This window comes from Melanerpes formicivorus, unplaced genomic scaffold, assembly GCF_026170545.1.
Source record: "Melanerpes formicivorus ecotype bairdi unplaced genomic scaffold, bMelFor1.0.p_v2 SCAF_30, whole genome shotgun sequence".
NCBI lineage: Eukaryota > Metazoa > Chordata > Aves > Piciformes > Picidae > Melanerpes > Melanerpes formicivorus.
The window spans coordinates 7,542,039-7,561,794 of record NW_027142382.1 but is presented as its reverse complement, the minus strand read 5'-3'; the positions used below and the strand labels follow the sequence as shown (position 1 = coordinate 7,561,794).

General features: G+C 42.2%; 1 protein-coding gene across 5 annotated transcripts; it reads right to left on the bottom strand.

The window, feature by feature from the left end:
* Positions 1–2,115: 2,115 nt before the first annotated feature.
* On the bottom strand, positions 2,116–17,447 carry U2AF1 (U2 small nuclear RNA auxiliary factor 1). 5 transcript variants are annotated; one of them, XM_068155180.1, is made up of 11 exons: positions 17,339–17,422; positions 15,924–16,460; positions 14,763–14,850; positions 14,503–14,559; positions 12,615–12,645; positions 11,940–12,006; positions 7,659–7,708; positions 7,004–7,102; positions 5,591–5,724; positions 5,169–5,261; positions 2,116–2,897 (listed from the first exon to the last, which is right to left on the bottom strand). In XM_068155180.1, exons 2-11 carry the CDS (start codon positions 16,108–16,110, stop codon positions 2,762–2,764), a joined length of 942 nt encoding a protein of 313 aa, XP_068011281.1. In that variant the 5' UTR covers positions 16,111–16,460; positions 17,339–17,422; the 3' UTR covers positions 2,116–2,761. The 5 variants fall into 5 exon arrangements, with proteins under 5 accessions (XP_068011281.1, XP_068011282.1, XP_068011284.1 ...); XM_068155181.1 differs by lacking the exon at positions 15,924–16,460 and having other exon boundaries at positions 17,339–17,447; XM_068155183.1 differs by lacking the exons at positions 12,615–12,645; positions 14,503–14,559; positions 15,924–16,460 and having other exon boundaries at positions 17,339–17,447.
* Positions 17,448–19,756: the final 2,309 nt, after the last annotated feature.

The window sequence follows — 19,756 nt, the reverse complement described above, 5'->3', positions numbered from 1 at the left end:
AAAGAGGAAGCCACTTAGGATTAACAGTTTCAACCTGACTCAAGACTTCAGAAAATACTGTATGCTGTCACTTATTTGAGGTAAAGGAATTCCATAAATTAAGATCCACTGTTTAACAGAAGAGTCAACAATGAAATATTTCTGAGAAGTAGGTACACCTTGGGGAAGAGAGGAAAAAATGATCAAAAAACTTAAGACACTGAACAATAAAAGGGGGAGGCAGGATCTCCACTTGGTTTGCATTAGTAAGCCAATAGTTTGTACAGCCACCTCTAAAATGTTCAGCCCAATTCGTGCAGCTTAAATTTCAAGTTTGATGAATTCTACTGGCAGTATAGTCTTAAAGGTGAACCTAACTGCAGTTATGTTGTGAGTTTAGTTTATATGCTGAATGCTGTCACTAGGTAATCATTACACAATCAGGTAATGATCAGTGCACAAGTTGGTTTTTTTCCTCCTTCAAATATCCAGTAAAATCCACTGCTTTCAGTGCCTGTTGTGACCTATTCCAGTTACACTGTTGATTTTGGGGTAGCTATGCAATTAGCCTGCAAAATGATGCACTTGGCAGAATTCAAGAGTGCTTAACATGGGGAAGAGGAAGAAAAAAATATCAACCTGCTGTCTGCCCATGCAAAAATATACCTGCAGTTTAGCACACTTTAGATAAACCAATGAGAGCCATTACGAGGATACCCTTATACTAGTTCAAAATGAACTTGCTTATGCAGCAAATCAGCTTGTGTCTGTGTAAAAACAATCTTAACCCTTTTTATATAGTTCACATTATGGTAGAAACTTCTATAAAACCAGAAAGACTCCTCACCTTTTTGAGATTTTAATCAGTTCCCCATTAATCCTAAACCTCACTGAAGAAAGGGAGCTAGATTCATATCCTGTAATCTGTGGGAACTGAATTAGCAATGTTAAATTCATGTCTAGCAGAACTATCACAGGTTTCAGTTCAGCCATTTATTGCCAGACACTGCTCAGTTTCTTCCAGTGGGGAAAAAAACAAAGGCATCATTTGGTGTATGAACTTACAACTGCAACAAAACATAAGCAGTCAAGCCAACTTCACACAAGAGTGATGAATTCCTTTGAAGTTTGTGGAATTTACTTTGCCAGTAATTTGGGTGGCCAAAACACCCAGTGCTTCAAATTGAATTGGTGTAAAAGGCAAAGCAGATCCATTTAGAAAAGCTGCTTTTAGAAATATTGGTTTCTTTGCCAACTCCAAGTTCCAGTGAGTGCTTTTGGAGGCATAAACTGGTTTCTTAATCTGGCTGTCTAATGCTTCCCATATCCTATTTCTTTCATTTAAAAAAGTAGACTCAAGGAGCAGATTTATCATTTAGCAAGCTGACTCAGAACTCAAAACACACTAGTAAATTCTCTGCCCCATTGGAAAGCTGTACTGCCTTGTATAGTATCATGTGTATGAAGTTCTATCTTGCAGGAACTTGACCAGACCAAAACATTACTTCGAATAAAAGCAGACAGACTGCAAGTCAGTCATGTACAAATTCTCTCAAGATGCTCCAGCAACGTTTCAATTAGAACTTTATCTCCTTCAGAAATACACAACCTATGATCTATAGCTATTGTGCAAGTCAATTAAAACTCAAGACAGAAAGATGTCTTGTTTGAGAAGAAACTCCTATGTATGTATTAGCTTTTATCACACTTCAGAAGATCAGAAAGCAAGTGAAAGTGGGAAAAAATATTTTCCACTACCACCTGACATAGTTTCCTATGACCTTGGACACTAACAAAATGCTTTTCATGAAATGACAGGTAAGAGAACATACAAGTGAAAAAACCCCACAAAGCAACAAAATTATCAGTCTCAGAGATTTGGACCTTGTATGTCCTTCCACAGATCCTTTGTACCATGCTGCATGGAGCAGTTTCTTTTTAAACTTCAACTGCCTGCTACAAATAATTGCAATAAAAATCTTTTTTTCCCCCACAGTGCACTAAGCAACTTTCTTTCCAGTCAAAGGCAAGGAATTTAGTCCAAAAAAAACCCCACCAAAAATTGAATTATGAACTCTGGCACAGCCAGGAGTAGCAACTCAACTACTCCAGAGTGCTTAGAAAATAGGCTTTAGCTTTTACATCAAGAAATTGGATTTATTGTAAATGCCACAGTCACATTGATAGACAGAGCACAGACTTCTGGTAACAAACAAACATACATTGGTTTTTTGTAACTAAGCGTTTCTACTGGGTAAATAAATGCATTTCGCACAGCCTTCCTTTTCAATGTGCCTAAACTAACCTAAATAAGCAGACAGCATAGCAGAGAAGGGAAACTTATGTAACTGTTTCTTAAGCAGTATATTATTTTTTACTATGTATATAATATTTTATATTATATACACACATTTTCAGCAACAGTTCAAATTATATCCGAATAAAAAAAAAACCCCAACCAAACAAAAAAAGATCAAACCCAAAAAAACAAAGGGGGAAAAAAAAACCCCAAACCAACCACAAACCCAAACCAAGAACCCAAACTGGCGCTCCTCCAACACATTTACCACCTTTCCCTCAGGCATAGTTAATCCATGTATTTGTCAAGATAGAGGAATGACAGTTAAAAAGACTCCCCCCACAAGAAACAAGTTACACAAAGAATACTGTATCACTACAAATTTTTTTATTCAGAAGCCCATCTTTAAAAAAAATCTCATTATGAACTTGTTTGGTCAAACTACAACACTTTCTAGCAGACATACAGTAAAAATGGCATGGCTCAGAATCGACCGGATCGTTCACGATCTCTGGATCGCCTCCTATCACGTTCGCGTCCTCCTCCACCACCGCCACCTCCACGACCACGATCTCTGGATCTAGACCGACGTTCACGGGACCTTGACCTGGATCTATGCCTTCAAAGAAAGTGTGAACATTTTAGTGTTTCATCCCACCCAGCCAGTTACTTACAGTACCACACAGCGGAACACTCAGGAATTTAAGTAATGAAGGAGAAGAAAGACAACGTGGCATTAGGAGGACTGGTAAATTGGCACTCAGGCTGCCAAGCCATGTATTTACAAACTGAGCAGAACACAAGGACTCAACACACTGCTAAAAGCCTCAACTCTTTGCTGCCAGTCACTCATTAGAACGGGTATGCAAAACCTAAGGACTGAGGTGTGCAGAAGAACCAAAGTTACACAGCTGTTAAAGAAGCAAGAGAAAGGGACACCTGCTTTTGCAGCTGTGAATAGTTCTAAACAACACACTGCAAAAGTCTACAGCTGTTTCCAAGTCCTTTCCTATTAGATCAGTTGTGTTAATTGGCAATTACAACTTGGTGGGGTTTTGTTTGTTTGTTTTCTCTTTCCTTCCACCACTCTTCCCCTTCCCCCCATTCCAGAAGCATTTGCAAATACTCTTCCTTGCCTCAGCCTGATGACATGAACTTAACCTGGAGAAGAGCAGGCTCAGAGGTGACCTCATTGCCCTCTACAACTACCTGAAAGGTGGTTGTAGCCAGGAAGGGGTTGGTCTCTTCTCCCAGGCAAGCAGCACCAGAACAAGGGGACACAGTCTCAAGCTGTGCCAGGGGAGGTTTAGACTCGAGGTGAGGAGAAAGTTCTTCACAGAGAGAGTCATTAGTCATTGGAATGGGCTGCCAAGGGAGGTGGTGGAGTCACCGTCCCTGGAGGTGTTCAAGAGGAGATTGGACATGGCACGTGGTGCCATGGTCTAGTCATGGGGTCTGTGTTGATAGGTTGGACTCAATGATCCTTGAGGTCTTTTCCAACCTTAGTTATACTGTGAAGAAAGCTAAAGTCATCCAGACTGTACTGCTAAGACATCTACTATGGATTTAAAGTTTACATGGCACTTGTCAAGGAAAAGAGTGGCCTGAGTGTTTTGAAGCCTTTTAGAGAAGTTGATTTGATAAGATTCGCAACCAGTAGTTTCTAAGGGGTGCAGGAATCACAGCAGAACTAAAAGCTCAAGGAAGCAAATAGTGCAAGTCTTATTTTGTAGACTATTGCTCTGTGGTGAATGAATTTGGGTTGGGAGCATGTGTTGTGAGAAATTTTACTGACAGACACACATACATAACTCTAGCACACACTGAATTGCCCCAGGTTATTAAAATCATTCTGTGTAAAATTACTTTCAGGTCAATCTAGTCTATACTATCTACCCATGAAACCCCACTGACACAAGAAGTATCTTTTTCCCCCATCAAGCCTTACTGCTAACCTCTGCCAGCTTTAGTTTCATGAAGAACTGAAATAGGAAAAATAAGAAAACTGTACGGAGGATTCAGCTCTCTTGTTTTAACAGAGACTGAAATTGAGGTGTATGTATAACAAGCCTGTTCCAAAGCCAAACACACACATCTTATATTTCTCGCAATAAAAGGTGATATCTTTTAATTAAAAGTTACTAAGTCAGAGATTCAGGTTCATAAAATAATCCAAAAAGCCATTAAGAGTGTAATTTGCCTTTTTCATAAGTTACTCAAACTCCTGAAAAGTTTGCACTTATATTTCAATTACTATTGGTTGAGATATTTCAGTATGTATTTAGGCATAAATATGTGTGCCTAAGCAACACCATCTACATTTTCCTAAGTTAAATTCACCCTCAGAGACACTGCCAACTAGAAACTTTTCTAGGAAAAACACATTCATGATCCTAGGCTCCTTCTGTGATAGAAACAAACCTACAAAACTGCTTTATTTGACCTACAGATACCCATGATTGCCTAACACTGAAAGCAGCCCATCTGATCCTGTCAGAATTCCCATTAGCCAAGTAGCCTGCTTCTAACAGCGGCCACAAGCAACTACATTTAGAAGAAAATAAAAGAGAGAAGCAGCACTTCTCCCAAATAATGTCTGCCTGTAACTGTCTGCAGTTTGGACATTTCAACCACAAATATGTTCCATGTACTTAGTAACTCGGTGAACATCCTCGTCCTTTAACCCTGTTTTCTTTTAAAGCTGTATAAACATTCAACATCCACAGCACCACAGAGCAAGAAGCACCACAGCTGGTCACTTGATGCTGTCACTGGCACGCATCATTAAGCTGTCTAAGGAAAAGCAAGACAGTTTAAAAGATTTGCCTTCAAAACTTTCAGCAATGCTCCTTGATTTACATGCTTCCATTGTGTCTGAAAGTAAACTTACTTTTTACGACGACGTCCATACAACTCGCGTCTCAACTCTCGAGAAATGGGCTTCAAATGCATGAAGTTGCAGAAACCTCCTCGTGTACACTCCCTGAAACAATTCACGAGACAGTTAGAAATCTCAGCTTTGCACTGTATAAGCTTGCCCAAGCTCTACTGGTCCTCTAGTCATGTAATAGCTAATCACCTCTAACATTAAAACCAGTGAATTGCAAGTACCAATTACTGACACCAACTCATTCCTAGACCAATATCCTAAAAATATGGCAGAAGCCAAGCAGTTGAATGCAGGCCTTGGACACTAACAGGAGGGGTTTTCTTTCTATACTAAGCCACACAAAAGCCACACCCAAGCACCCACCCTGTCTGTGCAAGCATTTCAAAGATACTGTCATAGGCAAAGAGCAAGTCAGTGTTTACCCCATTTCATATTGACGACAACAGGCCTCTCTGAAATCAGTCACAGGTGAAAGCTCAGCATGAATGGGCTGTCCATTAAACCAGCGGTTGTTCAGGTCAATCACAGCCTTTTCCGCATCCTCTTCACGGCGAAACTGAAAGTAAAGTTAACATTCACTCAGGTTGTAAATAGAGAAGAAACGGAAGCAGGATCAGGACTCAAAGCTCATTAAAACACATTTTATCTTAATTATCTGCTGTTTGAGCTTTCCAGCTTTGTGGCTTGTATTAGAAGATATGGTAGCTTAATATACCTTTAATCAAAGAGAATGCTTAAGAGTACTTTCTAGAACATTAATGCTCAAAGTGTGTTCTAAGCACATGAAAGAAACTGTGTGAGAACTGAAGCTCTCCTCCAGGTAAATGGGAATTTGCAGAAATCTGATCCTGTTTTATGATGGATGCAAAACTCAAATTTGCAATTCCTATTCATGACTTGCAAATTTTAAACCCCCTTTTATTTCTGATGACCTACACTGCTGAGAATTTTAGGTGTGACAGCATTTTTCAGTTAAGGGAACAAACAGTAAAGATATTAAAAAACCCAATTAAAACCCTCTTACACATCTTCAAGACCATGTACACGATAAAAATCCTGCAGGTGACAGCTTTATACTCCTTGTTCTGGACATACAAATGCTTTTTAACAGCTAAACCTAAGTGCTCTGCTTTGCACCTGAAACTCTCTAACTACTCCCCAATATAACTTGGTTGCAAGACATTTTGTTTAACTGCAAAGATAGAAAATAAATTAAGCTGTTGAAAATAAACACTCTTCTTGCTAACAAACCTCTGTCCATTACAAAGTGCTTTAAAGTCAGCGTGAAGGGAAGACAGATCCCAAATTCCATTCTCACAGGTTATTAGCAATAGAACAAGAGGCAATGGGCTCAAGCTGCAACAGGAGAGGTTCAGACTGGACAGTAGGAAAAATTTTTTCACAGAGAGAGTGGTCAAGCACTGCAACAGGCTGCCCAGTGATGTGGTTGTCACAACGCTGGGTGTGTTTAAAGGTCGTCTGGATGTGGTGCTTGAGGATCTGGTTTAGGGGTGAACCTTGTAGAGTAAGGTTATCAGTCTTTTCCACCCTGAATGTTTCTGTGATTCTGTTAAATTAAACCTGGCAAAGTGAACAGTCCAGCAGTGTTGGTCATGTGTTTGACCATGTAAAATTAAGGGTTTATCTATATAAACGCCACAGATTTTGACTACAAAGAAAGCTTCTCATGTCTTCATCTATTAACGTTTATACTGTGGAGAGGAGCAAATATCCTGGAGAGCTACTAGTGCAGAATCTACAAGCATTCAGTAGCTTTTAGAAGTATACATCAATAAATACCCTCTCATGAGGATACAAACATCTCTTTATCCTACCTTTACGTATACATTTCCAACTAGATGATCTCCAAGGTTATCACAAACGTTCATCTCCTCCACTTCACCATATTTTTCTTCCATTTCTGTGAAGACCTCCTAAGCACAAATCAACCAATTAAAAGTTTGCAGCACACTGGGTTTAAGTACAGAACTATTGTATTTAGCTGTAAGTAAGGATTATATTTTTCACAATTCTGATTTTAAACTTAATACTTGCTTGGCCCATACTGTGTCCATCTCTAAGTACAGGTCACAGGATACAATAAAAAGCTAGGGAAAGCACTATGCATACAGTATTCACAGAATACATGAGACACTGAAAATACTACAGCTAAGCCACGATGTCACAGTTGTAGTTGATTTGATTCTATACAAACAATTAAGTATATTTTCAATATACAGGAAAGGAAATTATGAAATCCAAATGATATGACTCTTAATTGCTGATTTAAACAGTCTATCACAAACAGTAAAAGTTAAGGCCAAACTAATCAAAGGTTATAGAACTTCCAGAGCTAAGTATTTCCTGGTAAGTTTTACAGGAACAGCTGCAGAAACAAACCATCTGACTGTGCTATGCACTGAACACATCCAACTCACACACTGACAAATCCACATACGCTTTAATGCATTGTGAGCGTCTTCTACGTACCTCAAAGAACTCATCGTAATGTTCCTGCATCTCCACATCGCTCACGGCACCTACGAAAAACGGAGATTCATATCGATTAGAGCCTACAGATAAGGAAGAAGACATTTTGATCACACTACAAACAATCTACAGAGGCCATCTGGAGCATTAAAGACACCATATAGCATGGAGCTAACTAACAGTAACATTACAGATACTTGTGTGTGAAGAGCTTTGAGTCCCCAAAGTTTACGTCAAGACATTACGCTGACATGACCAAATTGAAACAAGTTTTAATCGGAGCCAAACTTCTGCACCACAAATTTAAAGGGGAATTACTTTGAAGTATCACTTAAGTTTAATGTACAGTCCCAGTCTCTAATTTTACCTAAACAGAAGGCAAGTGCTTTGAACATCTGTGTATTTTAAAAAGACAATTACAATTTAGTTTTCCTTGTCTTAATAGCAGAACTTTAAGATGTCAAGCTCTCCAGCACCTACATTACAACCTCAGAGTTCACAATCTACCATTGCCCAGAATTCCTTTAAAATTTACTCAGAACAGATACTGGGAAAAGTGTGTCATTTCAGTGCCCTCAAAGAAGGGCACCATAATGCTTTGCAATCAAAAGCAATTTTCTAGTTTAAGTATCACTGAGTATTTGTGTAGTCCTGGGTAATACCTTTTAGGGCAAGACAAGCCAGTCACATGTTCAGGTTAGATTATTTTCAAGTTCCAAGCTGGAATTTACAGATGAGCACTGCTTGCCTGCTGCTACAGAACACGATGCAAGTTTGGCTGTTTTTTCAAAGCATTTGGTATATGAAAATCAATTTATTTCTTCCAGTCTACAGTATTCCAAGCTCCACTAAGCTGTGCATGTTAAAATCTAACATATTAGCTCTTCGCAGTTAAGTGGTTTATTAAGATAAAGTGGAGCAGTTTTTAAAATGAACCCTGTATTTCATGCCAGAAAAATATTCTAGCCTTTAAATTACAGATGCTACTGTTTTAGTTTGCAGAATGTGAAAGCCAAGAAACTCAGCCAACAAAGCTGTTTTTTTGGTTTTGGGTTGTTTTGGTTTTTTTTTTCCCCCACTTCATGCTGCTGTGAGAAAAAGAGATGCTTTGGGCTCAGTCCTTTTTGCCTAACAGTGCCACTGGACAAACTTTACATTCTTCTTCCAAGACTTTAATATTAACCAGCCACACACTGTAGCTGCAATTACTTTTCTTCCACCCAGGTCACCTCCTGAAGAAGTGCACAGGGCACTTGTTATATAATTTATACTAACAACATTTTTGCAACTGAAAGATGTTTGCTTCCAAGAACTTTTTTCTTCCCTGTGCTTATACAACAAATTAAGGAATAGCAAACATTAAACCAGTATTCTTAGATAGTTTAATACTTAACTATATTCCCAAGTCTCTACCAGTACCACTGGTAACAGCTTACTAGTAGCTACCTAAAGGTCTGGGGTTGTTTTTCCTTATGAATGTTTTTGTTTTGTCTGTTGGGTTGGGTTGTTTTTTTACAACACATTGGACAGGCTCAGTAAGCCACACTGGGAAGCACTACTTTTTACCAGCTGGACAAGTGCTAAAAACTTCTAAGGAGATTCCATTAATCAAGTTAGGAGATCATAACAGTTAGTTAATGACTACTTAAATGTCCTCCTGAAGTGGGAAGTAAAGTACACATAGGCACAAGCTTTACAAACATCCATACTCCAGGGCTATCGGTATCTAAACCTTGACAAGCCCAATTACTAATTACTCAGGAAAACTATTGCTGTTCAAAACTAAGGTTAATCCTCTACGACGGCAATAGAAAGGAAGACAGTTAAGCAACAACAGAAGCATTAAATAGCTACCCAAAAGTTATCCATTTAAAATACATGCAGTACTGAAGTAGGGACAAGTATCAAAAAACCAGGGAGCCAGAGATTTCAGCAAGCCTACTGGTAACAGAGCTCCAGCTCTACCACAGAAGGTACAGTCAGGCTATCTCACAGAGCTACCGTTTGCCAAGAGACACTGGAGCTGGATACCGATATTTAGTGCACTAGAAAATCTGTCCAGAGACTCTTGCAGCTGTACAATCTAAACAGCTCCACAGACCAATCTGCCGTAACTTTGTGCAAATTAGTTACCAGCGCATCGGTGATTTAGCAACAGAGTGGAAATACCCAACTGTGTGTTGTTTGGTTTGCTGACACAGCATTCACTACTGAACATCTGCAACAAGGACACCTACTACAAACCAATAGAACTGTTTAAGCATCTAGACAAAATGACATCGTTCATTGTGTAGCTAGCTTGATTGTGTGACAAAACTCGCTAATTACTTAATTGGGCCACTACTACTTTTAGAAGCAGAAGAGACAGTGTTGACTTTAAAGTGGCTGATTTCACAAAGTATGTCTAATCAGAAGCTGGTAACTAATCTGAACTAGTCTGGAATACAACAGTCAAAAAAAAATAAGAAAGAAAAAAAAAAAAAATAAAGCCAAACAAAGCTTTATTACCACACAGTCAATATTCACTTCAACAAGAAATATTAGTTAGAAAATAACACCAATCCTTTTTGGTTCTGAAATTATGACTAGTTTTAAAAATCTTATTCTACTGTTGATGATTCAATCACAGTTATCAGTAATCGCCGATCAACAATCAGGATCATTTAACCTTCTGCCAGTCTCACAGTAGCTGTGTTTCTTTTTAATGCCCATTCCTACCTCACCAGGAGTCATTAAATTACTTCATGACCATACCCAAATGCCTTCCCCTCCTCAGAAGTACTTTTAAAGATATATTTTCCTAGGTAAATATGCAACTTGGGTTTGGAATTTGAATTTTTGAAGCATGGAAGGAATCTGAAGCATGCACCTATCCAAAAAGGACAGCTGCCAGAAAGGAAGCATTTGTCAGAGTATTCTTACAAAGCAGACTCTAAATGGAAGCTGCATTAACCTAGCACAAGTTTCTGCATGCAGTCTGAAAAGTTTCAAATGAAAGTTCTCTTTAACATTTACAGAGCAGGACATATGTTCTGGGTGAAGTCAAGGTGTCACTGTCCTGTTCTTTTAGACACTGTAATCTAAGGGACAGCATAAAACATACAGAAAAGCATCCCTAGGATGCAGCCAACAGGCGGGGAGAAAGGAAGGGGAAAGAAAGCAGTGCAACCAAGACTGCTTTACAGGGGAAGGACAATTTTAACTCTTTTAGAACAGAGGGTAGAGATTCTCCTCATAGTTTTGGGAGTAGGGACAGGAAAAAAAAAAGGATAGTATTTTTGGTTTGGTTTCTTTTTTGGTGTGTTTGTTTTGAACACAATTTAATGAAATGTGGTCAGTTTGATCTGTTAAACTAAAATGGTAGACCAGCTTAAGTCGACACTGAGCTCTGACAATCAAGCCCAGGGAACCAGTGAAGGAACTTGTATGAACTTACAGCGCAAACCGTCAGCAGACTGGGAAGAGTTTTGAGGGTTACGGTAAATGTTCAAGAGGGCAATGGTCTGAAATACAAAACGCAACAACTTTATATTATGGAAAATAATTTTAACAAGAAACCGGTTTCCTTTAGGGTCGCTTTAGCCGAGTCTGTGCTGAAAGAGAGGTGGTTATTCTCTCCCTAGAAGGAGAACTTTCACTGAGATGGTGACCTTTCTGATTCAACCTAACACTGTAAAGCAATGGAGATCTCATGATACTTCATTATTGTATTTGGTTTTTTCATTCACCGGTATTACTATGCACGATTTCAGGCAGACATGCAGTAGATGGCTTCCAAACACAGTATTCAAATTACACCTTGTTTGAATTTGATCTTACCAAGTTGTTCCTTAATAGCAAAATCCCGCGGAAGGAAGCAATACAATAATTACAGCATAGCATGAAATCTCCATTTTCCTTAAAAAGATAAGATGAAGAAAAACCTCAAGTTTTGGGAAACTTACCGTACACCATGTATACACCTATTTATTTGGTTTTGGGGTGCTTTTTCTTTTGTTACATCAAGAATTTGAGAAACGTCTGCAGCTTTACTACGAATGTCAGCTTCGCTTTGCAGCGCAAGTGAACCCGCATCGAGCCCAATTTATGCACTCGGTTCTACATTCCGAGCCGCAGACATTTGCCAAGTTCTCGATCTGTGCGCAAGGAGAGTTCCGTCACTTGTCCTGTTTGCAACAGCTTTATGTCAGCAGCTCAGAAGCCAACATTATTTTCTCATAAATTAGGAGTGGGCTCTTTAACACCATTCTTTAAAAAAATTTCTCCAACTGTGGGACTTACAGTGTGAGCCGTCAGCCGTCTGTGCACTGTTTTGGGGGTTACGATAGATGTTTTGAATCAAGATGGTCTGCGGGGAAAAAAAATAAAAAGGGGAATTCTACTGGCTGCTGTGCATAGAATAGACAATTGCAAAGAGACAACTTTTGCTTGCAAACAGCTAAAAGTAATATTTTAGTCTTAAAGAATTCCTCTCGTATTTGCAGAATATCTTCCAAAACTGCATCCAGACCATCATATTATGAAAACAGTTGTAATTAACCACCAAGAAAGAGCTGCGTTCGTCTCAATGGCTAGCCTCAAAACGGGAGTTGCGAGGCACAGTCACCTGAACCATGGTATTATGGAGATGCCTAACTTTCAAGACCAGATCCATTATTGTGAGTCTTGGGCGGCAGGGGGTGGGGGGGAGTGTGGTGGGGAAAAAAAAATGTGTTATGTGCACAGCATGTCATACATAACGCCACAGAGTCTAAAACGTTACACCAGACAGTAAGGTTTTCAGGTAAGAGCTACGTCTCGTTTTGTGCATCAAGAATTTCTTGGTGGAATTTCTGTTTAAATAATATAATAGCATCATAGGTTCACATGTTTCCGATCCTTCAAATAAGGACAATATCCTTTTAGCCCTTCTGCTTTTTACTTGAAGAATTAGCCCAGGCAGACTTGAAACCTTACATTTGTACCGTTCTTCTTAAAATCAAGTTGTCTGAAAAAACAAACCATGTTTAAGTTAGTAAACTAATATTGCAAAAAAATTCCAAATGTCCATATCACTGTAAGCAGCTCAAAAATTGAAATCTGATTACTTAAAATACAAGCTCAACGTTAGTTAATACAAATCGCAACCCCCAAATAATTTTAGTTTACACGTTATTATTAGTCACAGTAAGAATTCAGAGCTTAAGGAAGTCAAAGGACCAGCAATGTCATACCTACACATGCTGCCCCCTTACCATGTAAAAAAAATTCAGAGCATCACATTTAAAACCACACGATCATATTATAATGGGTATGGGTCATACCAACCAAAGCTTTGTGCTTCCACGGCCCAGGTCTAAACTATGTTTTAGCCTAGGACTGGAGAGAGCCAGAAACATGCATACAGTCACAATGTTTCTGCTGACCAGTAGTAATTTGATCACCCTGGATTGCACCACCTCTCCTAACACAGCTCTTCTATAAAGTAGCTGCCCCAGCAATAGCAACAGGAGATAAAAATATTGTGCCAGGAACCTCCCATTAGTAAGATACCTGTTCTTCTGTTTTCTATCACAGCTGATTATCAACATGCATATAAACAAAGACTTCTGTAGGGTTAACTACACATCTGCCAAGTATGTTAAGGATGTTACAACACAGCATGGTGCCAGGTGTGATGCTGTGGCAGCCTCAGACATCACTGGATGAATCTTACAAGCCCAGCTGACCCACTTCAGGTAGCACTGCTAACTGCAGCTTTTAAAGCAATGCTGAAGGCTGCACTGAGGAAAAAAAAATGTTGTTGCACACAGAGGACTTTCATAAGAAAATAAATGGAGTTTGGGTTTTGTTGCTTGTTTTTGCAGCTTTTGGTTGGGCTTCTTTTCGGTGCTTTTTTTTGTTTGTTTCTGTTTTAACCTTAATGACTACTCTGGAAGTTGTCTAATTGAAGAATATTTTCCAGCAGCCAAAGACCTAAATTCAGGTCTCTAAATAACTGATCATATTTCAGCAAGCTCTCCATGTAGGTCATCAAGCCAGAATAGCTTTGAAATTTGGAAATATGCTTTTGAGATCCAGAAAGTAGAAAACTGATCCTGTAAGTGAAGTGGTCCCCATAGATCAGTAACCTAGACCATCCTCCTCTAGACCTCCTCCTGCCTGCTCACACACAAGTTAACTTTGAGTACTCGCCTCCCGATTTCTCTGCAAACTCACATGAGCCCACCACTCACACCGATTCTGCTTTAAGTCAGCTAAAATTAACTTAGAGGACTCCACTGCTATGGAAACTTGACCTCTGCAGGCAAATTTCCTGATAATGCAACAACTCTAAGACACTGCTTACATCATAATACAATTTTGCCAAAGAAATCTATTTACCTGCATAATTGACAATCAGCAGTGATAGAAAAATTAAAGCACACAGTTTTCCAATCATGTAATTTCTGAAAACTACAGAGCTCATGATTAAAACCCTATCACCCACTGCACCTGGTTTCTCATTTTGTTTTTTCTACCCCTCTCTGGCAGGCATGCAGTCACATACCATGTTTCTAACAGTATTCATACAGCCAGAGATTACTTAATCTGTCGAGTCAACAGACATGTGCAACCAGGCAGGTTGTTTTTAAGAAACAATTCTTCCACAATCAAGAATAGTATGAAAGTGACTGTTGAACCTTATGAGCCTGGGTCAGAGAACAAATGTATCGACAGATGAGTTGCTTTTGTTTTCTTCTATTGTATGTACAAAAGGCTCAAGTTCACACCTCTGCGACAGGCGGAACAGGCTGCCCTCGTTTGTGATTCAAAAACCTGGGATGGTTTAAGTGCCTAAACACCACTGAGAAGGCACACTCACCTGAAAGTTAGCACTGGTTGGTCTCTACTACAGGCAAGCTTACAACAGCATCGCTTCCTGCAGCCATTAAGGGTGACAGGAGATAATTAGAAATGCTGGGAGAAGTAAACTGAACACCCCCACAAGAGCAAAAACCCATATAAACTGGGGCCAAAACTGAACTAGTTTATCTGGAGCTCGGTTATTATTCACTTGTATCTGAGAGTCTATGTTTTAAAGAATATACTTCCACAAGAAAGAGAAACAAAAGGAGAACAAACCTGGCTAAATGTTGGTTTGTTGTGCAACCGAGAACATCTGTCTCCATGACGACAAGCTCCAATTTTGAAGTAAAATGAACAGTTGACTCTGCAAATAAAAGAATTAAATATGAAAGTAGTTATGTATTAGAAAATATTAAGATGCCATTCCTATACAACACATGTTCTAAATGCCTTTATAGTAATGTGGAGAATATAGGAAGTATATTCAAAACAGTATAGGAAGGCATTCAGTAAAACTGCTCACATCCATCCATTCTTCTTTACCCCTAATTTACAAGAAGTCATCTTATCAATTTTGCCCATTGCTCAAACCCCATTCATGACACCACTATGGGCAGAAGCAATCACTACTGTTTTACTCTTCCACTTCTCCATTCTTGCCTTTGTATCTGTTTCACTGGGTGATGGGATGGGAAATAAGGTGAAAAATAGTCTGTAGAGTTATGCTATGTACTTGTGTCATGTAACCCGCTAGTTCAGGCAATACAACCAGGTTTTAATCTCACACAGCTGCACCTATCTAATGTTTTATAAGTCATCTGTTTGAAGTTATACTACATGGGTAACTCACACCACTGCCAAAATACTGGGAATAATTCAAGTCAGAGGAAAAAAAAAATCACGTTACAGAAAGAACACACATAAGCAAAACAAATTCATTTAATCAAGCCATTTCCATGAATTTAGTTAATAATTTTAAAAGGAAGCCTTTTTTTTTTTTAAAACCACAAACTTTTCTTGAATTAACTATCATCTGATAGTATCTCTAAAACTATGCTGGTTTAGGAATGCTAGTAAAAACCTCTCACACAAGTGTTAATTCACATGGAACGATGACAGAAAACCATTCGAAGCGTAGTTACCTTGACTGGGAAAACTGAATGCAAAATTCTGAAGGGCAAAGAAACTATGGTGGGCTATATACAAGTAAGTGAAATGTAAGAATTTTCCTGGAAGAAAGGTTATTATTCCCAAGCTCACAGTTAACACCAATTCTCTCCACAATTCTGTGTTATCAACATCATCTCATGGAGGGGAGAAACATTAAAGTACTAAAGCGTAGCTGGTATCTAGCAAAACATTCCACTGTAGAATTGCAACATGCTTACTGTTCATCACGTTTTTGAAAGTATATACTTAGAATTACAATATACTTACTGTCTTTTCTGAACTCTATCCTGAAATAAAAAAAACACCTAACTATAGAATTTCCAACACTGCCTCCAATTTCCACATTTTCTGGAGAAGTCTGCTTGCTTTTTGAATACAAAGACCAGTACAGGAATTCCATGCTCGCTGTATTGGCACGTACTAACACTGTTAAAACGGTAATGCGTTCTATCATAAAGGATGCTAAGTAACAGAGCTCAAGAGAGGCTGCCGATACTGCTTTTCTGACAGACGAGCAAATTGGAACCAGCTTGTAGCACTACAAAGTAGAAAGAAAACAGAAGCCCCACGGCCAGGGGCCGACAAGAGTAATTTAGTCCAGTAGCACATCGATGCCCCCTTTCATTTTTACGAGTGGAAAAACACGTTGGTTTGGTCAGGCCGACGGTGACCAAATTTTCGATAGGAGGGTTTTGTAAGTACGCTTCCAACAACCAGAGAAACTAGAGGCGTTCCCGACGCGTGGAAGGCTGCAGGCAGAAGCCTGAGGATCAGGATGCAGCAGTCGGGGAAATCCTCCGCACCCTGGGGAGGGGGGAGAAATAACCAGTCGCTGTCCTTGCAGCAGAGCGGAAGCTCTCGGGCTGCTGCGAGGCGCAGAGACACGAACAAAAGGGAAGAGGCCCTTTCTGGCAGGAGGCGGTGGCGGCGGGAAGCTCGGCACCCAGCAGCCCCGACTGCTCCCGCCCGCCGCCAGAAAAGCGCAGCCGCCAGGAGGGGGAGGGGGTGGGGAAGAGGAAGGACGAGGGACGGCAACGCGCCACGAGGTTCGGGCACACCCGCATGGCGGCCGGGGAGGGAGAGGAGGGAAGGGGAGGAGAAGAAGAAAGTCCCCGAAGAGCACAGACCCAGCCCGGCCCGGGAGGGGAGAGGGAAGCGCATGGGCGGGGCCGGCGGCGCGGGCACGCGCAGGCCCCACGCGGCTAGGGGCGCGCGCGCGCCCCCACCCTTCCTCCTCGTCCCCGGCAGCGCGCACGCGCGCTCTAGCAAGGGGGGAGGGGAAGAAGGCCGCTGCGCGGGCCCGAGAGAGGCGGCGGGGGGGGGATGGAGGGGGAGGGGAAGGCGCCCGCCTCGCTTCCTCCTCCCTCCGCGGCCACGTTCCAGAGCGGGGTGGTGGCGCGAGAGGGGGGAGTGCCCAGGCGCACGTCCCGGTCCCGGGGGCGCCACGGGCTCCTAAAGCGGGAGTGGAAGAAACGGGCCGGGCCCCGCCACGGGGAAGGGGGGAAGGAGGGAAAGGGGGGGGGGGAGGGCTAACCGCCACGATCGGAACAGGCCGCCCGGGCGGCCGCTGCGCGCCCTCGCGCCCCGCGGAACGCGCCACCCGCCTCCGGCCTCCCTTGAGCTCCCTCCCCGGGGCGCCGAAGCCGCGGGGATGGCGCGGGAAGTAGGGATGGGCCACTCACTTGTCCTTCTCTGTTCCGAAGATGGAGGCCAGATACTCCGCCATCTCCCACCGCCCGCCCGCCGGACAGCCCGGCGCCGACCGCGCACGTCACAGCCGCAGCGCCGGAAACACTTCTGCCGAGCCGTGCGAGGGCGGGAGAGGGGGGGAGCGATGCTCCTTGCGCATGCGCGCGGGGCCGGCTGCTCCTCCTTGGGGGCGCGGCCTGGGCCGGTTTTACTCATCCCCCACCTGCGAGGAGCGGCTTCAGCTACGAGGTGCTGCTGCTGCGCACGCGTTTGCTGCGCTGTGGTGGAGCAGGCTTTGCTACCGTGAGACGTTGGTGCTCTTCTCCCGACCGATGCCTGGCTGCCGCCAGGGCTAGAGCAAAGGGGAAAAGGCTGTTGTGTACGCCGACAGGTGGTGCTTTGGGAAGGGGCGGCAGCAGCCCGCCAGTGACTGAGTACCCTGTGGTGGGATGGAGACAGCTCTGGGGGAGCTGCAGTCATCTCTACCGAGAGAGACTGGCATGTGTCTCGCCAGAAGTGTTGCATCAGTTAAATCCTGTTATACTCTCCCAGCTGTCGGTATTGCTGGACTGTACTATACCTCTTTGTCCAGATATGTGCCTAAATATCGCAATTCCACTCTCATGCTGCCATGTGGTGTGGCCATCAGAATCTTACACTGAAACATCTGAACCAATCTTGCCAGAGTAAGCTCACAGCAGAAAGCGGAGCTAACCGGTGGCTCGAGGAAATTGGGAGCCTGTGATGGGTGTTGAAGCACATGGCCAAGGGACAGTCTGAGGAAAAAACGGCCAAAGGCAGGCATTTAAAGAGGGATTGCTGAGGCACAGCATTTGGAGCAGTTCATGATAGTTGGGAATGATGCTGCTTGGAGGCTTAAAGGTTCTCTCTGCAGTTACTTGTCAGTACAAAGGACACCGTCAAGAAATCCTCATTTAGGCCTTTGTTGTTTTGACTTCAAGTGCTGGAAGAAAGCAATTGCTTAAAGTCAGGAGGGTGCAGGTTCTGCAGGAGGGAAAAGTTGCAGAAGCTGCAAAGGAAAATGTGCCTTTTAATTAAAAGCAGAGTGGAAGGTAGGACCAGAACTCTTCTGGTTGTTCTGGGAAGTTTCATGGAATTAAAGGCCAAAAGATGCAAATTTGAAGCAAGCAAATCGAAGTTTAAAAAAATGTAATAGTAATGCACGTGAAAGACTGATGCTGTACAGCCTGAGAGCATTTGCAGCATAGGTCTGAAACTGTTCCAGTCTGAAAACTGTTGCAGGAAAGCAATTTCATTGATGCAGAAAACAAAGACTGAGCACTCAAATGTAAAAGTTGCCTCTTACATATTTTGGGATTCCCTGAAACTTTTACACATATGCTTTATTTCACATAGTGCCCACAGCCTTAGTTGTAGCCCACAGGACTGTTTGCAAGCAAAAATACTACATTGTGCCCCAGCACAATTCAGTTGAAACTTAACAGTCAGTCCAGTTCTGAGACAGTAAGCTGAAAGTTTTTCTGTCTATCTCCAAAAGGTTTTTAAAATGCATCTTCTTTAAAAATGGAACAACGTTTTTAGTAGTGTTTCACTACTTTGACTATAGTTACAGTATCACAGTATCACTAAGGTTGGAAGAGACCTCGAGGATCATCGAGTCCAACCTGTCACCACAGACCTCATGACTAGACCATGGCACCAAGTGCCACATCCAGTCCCCTCTTGAACACCTCCAGGGATGGTGACTCCACCACCTCCCTGGGCAGCACATTCCAATGACCAATGACTCTCTCAGTGAAGAACTTTCTCCTCACCTCCAGCCTAAACTTCCCCTGGCGCAGCTTGAGACTGTGTCCTCTTGTTCTGGTGCTGGTTGCCTGGGAGAAGAGACCAACCCCTTCCTGGCCACAACCACCTTTCAGGTAGTTGTAGAGGGCAATGAGGTCTCCCCTGAGCCTCCTCTTCTCCAGGCTAAACAAGCCCAGCTCCCTCAGCCTCTCCTCACAGGGCTGTGCTCAAGGCCTCTCCCCAGCCTTGTTGCCCTTCTCTGGACACCTTCAAGTGTCTCGATGTCCTTCTTAAACTGAGGGGCCCAGAACTGGACACAGTACTCAAGATGCGGCCTAACCAGTGCAGAGTAGAGGGGCACAATGACTTCCCTGCTCCTGCTGGCCACACTATTCCTAATACAGACCAGGATGCCATTGGCCCTCTTGGCCACCTCGGCACACTGCTGGCTCAACACCCAATGGAGGGAGTCTAGCTTTCTATAACATCCCCTGGAATTCCTCAGTTGATTTGAGCTGGTTCAGAGATGTTGTGACCTGTCAGGACAAGGACAGTCTTCTTTGGCACTGCTGTATGTCCTGTCATATTCTTCCTGTACATACTCTTTTGGGATCTAAATCTTTCTTGCCCACTACTGCTCC

Coding starts and splice junctions, on each gene's coding strand:
- U2AF1 (XM_068155180.1), bottom strand. CDS start 16,110: ATGATAGAACGCATTACCGTTTTAACAGTGTTAGTACGTGCCAATACA. Junction 14,560..14,762: donor ACAAACCAACATTTAGCCAG/GTTTGTTCTCCT, acceptor TAATGGCTGCAG/GAAGCGATGCTGTTGTAAGC. Junction 5,725..7,003: donor TTGGAAATGTATACGTAAAG/GTAGGATAAAGA, acceptor CTTTACTTTCAG/TTTCGCCGTGAAGAGGATGC.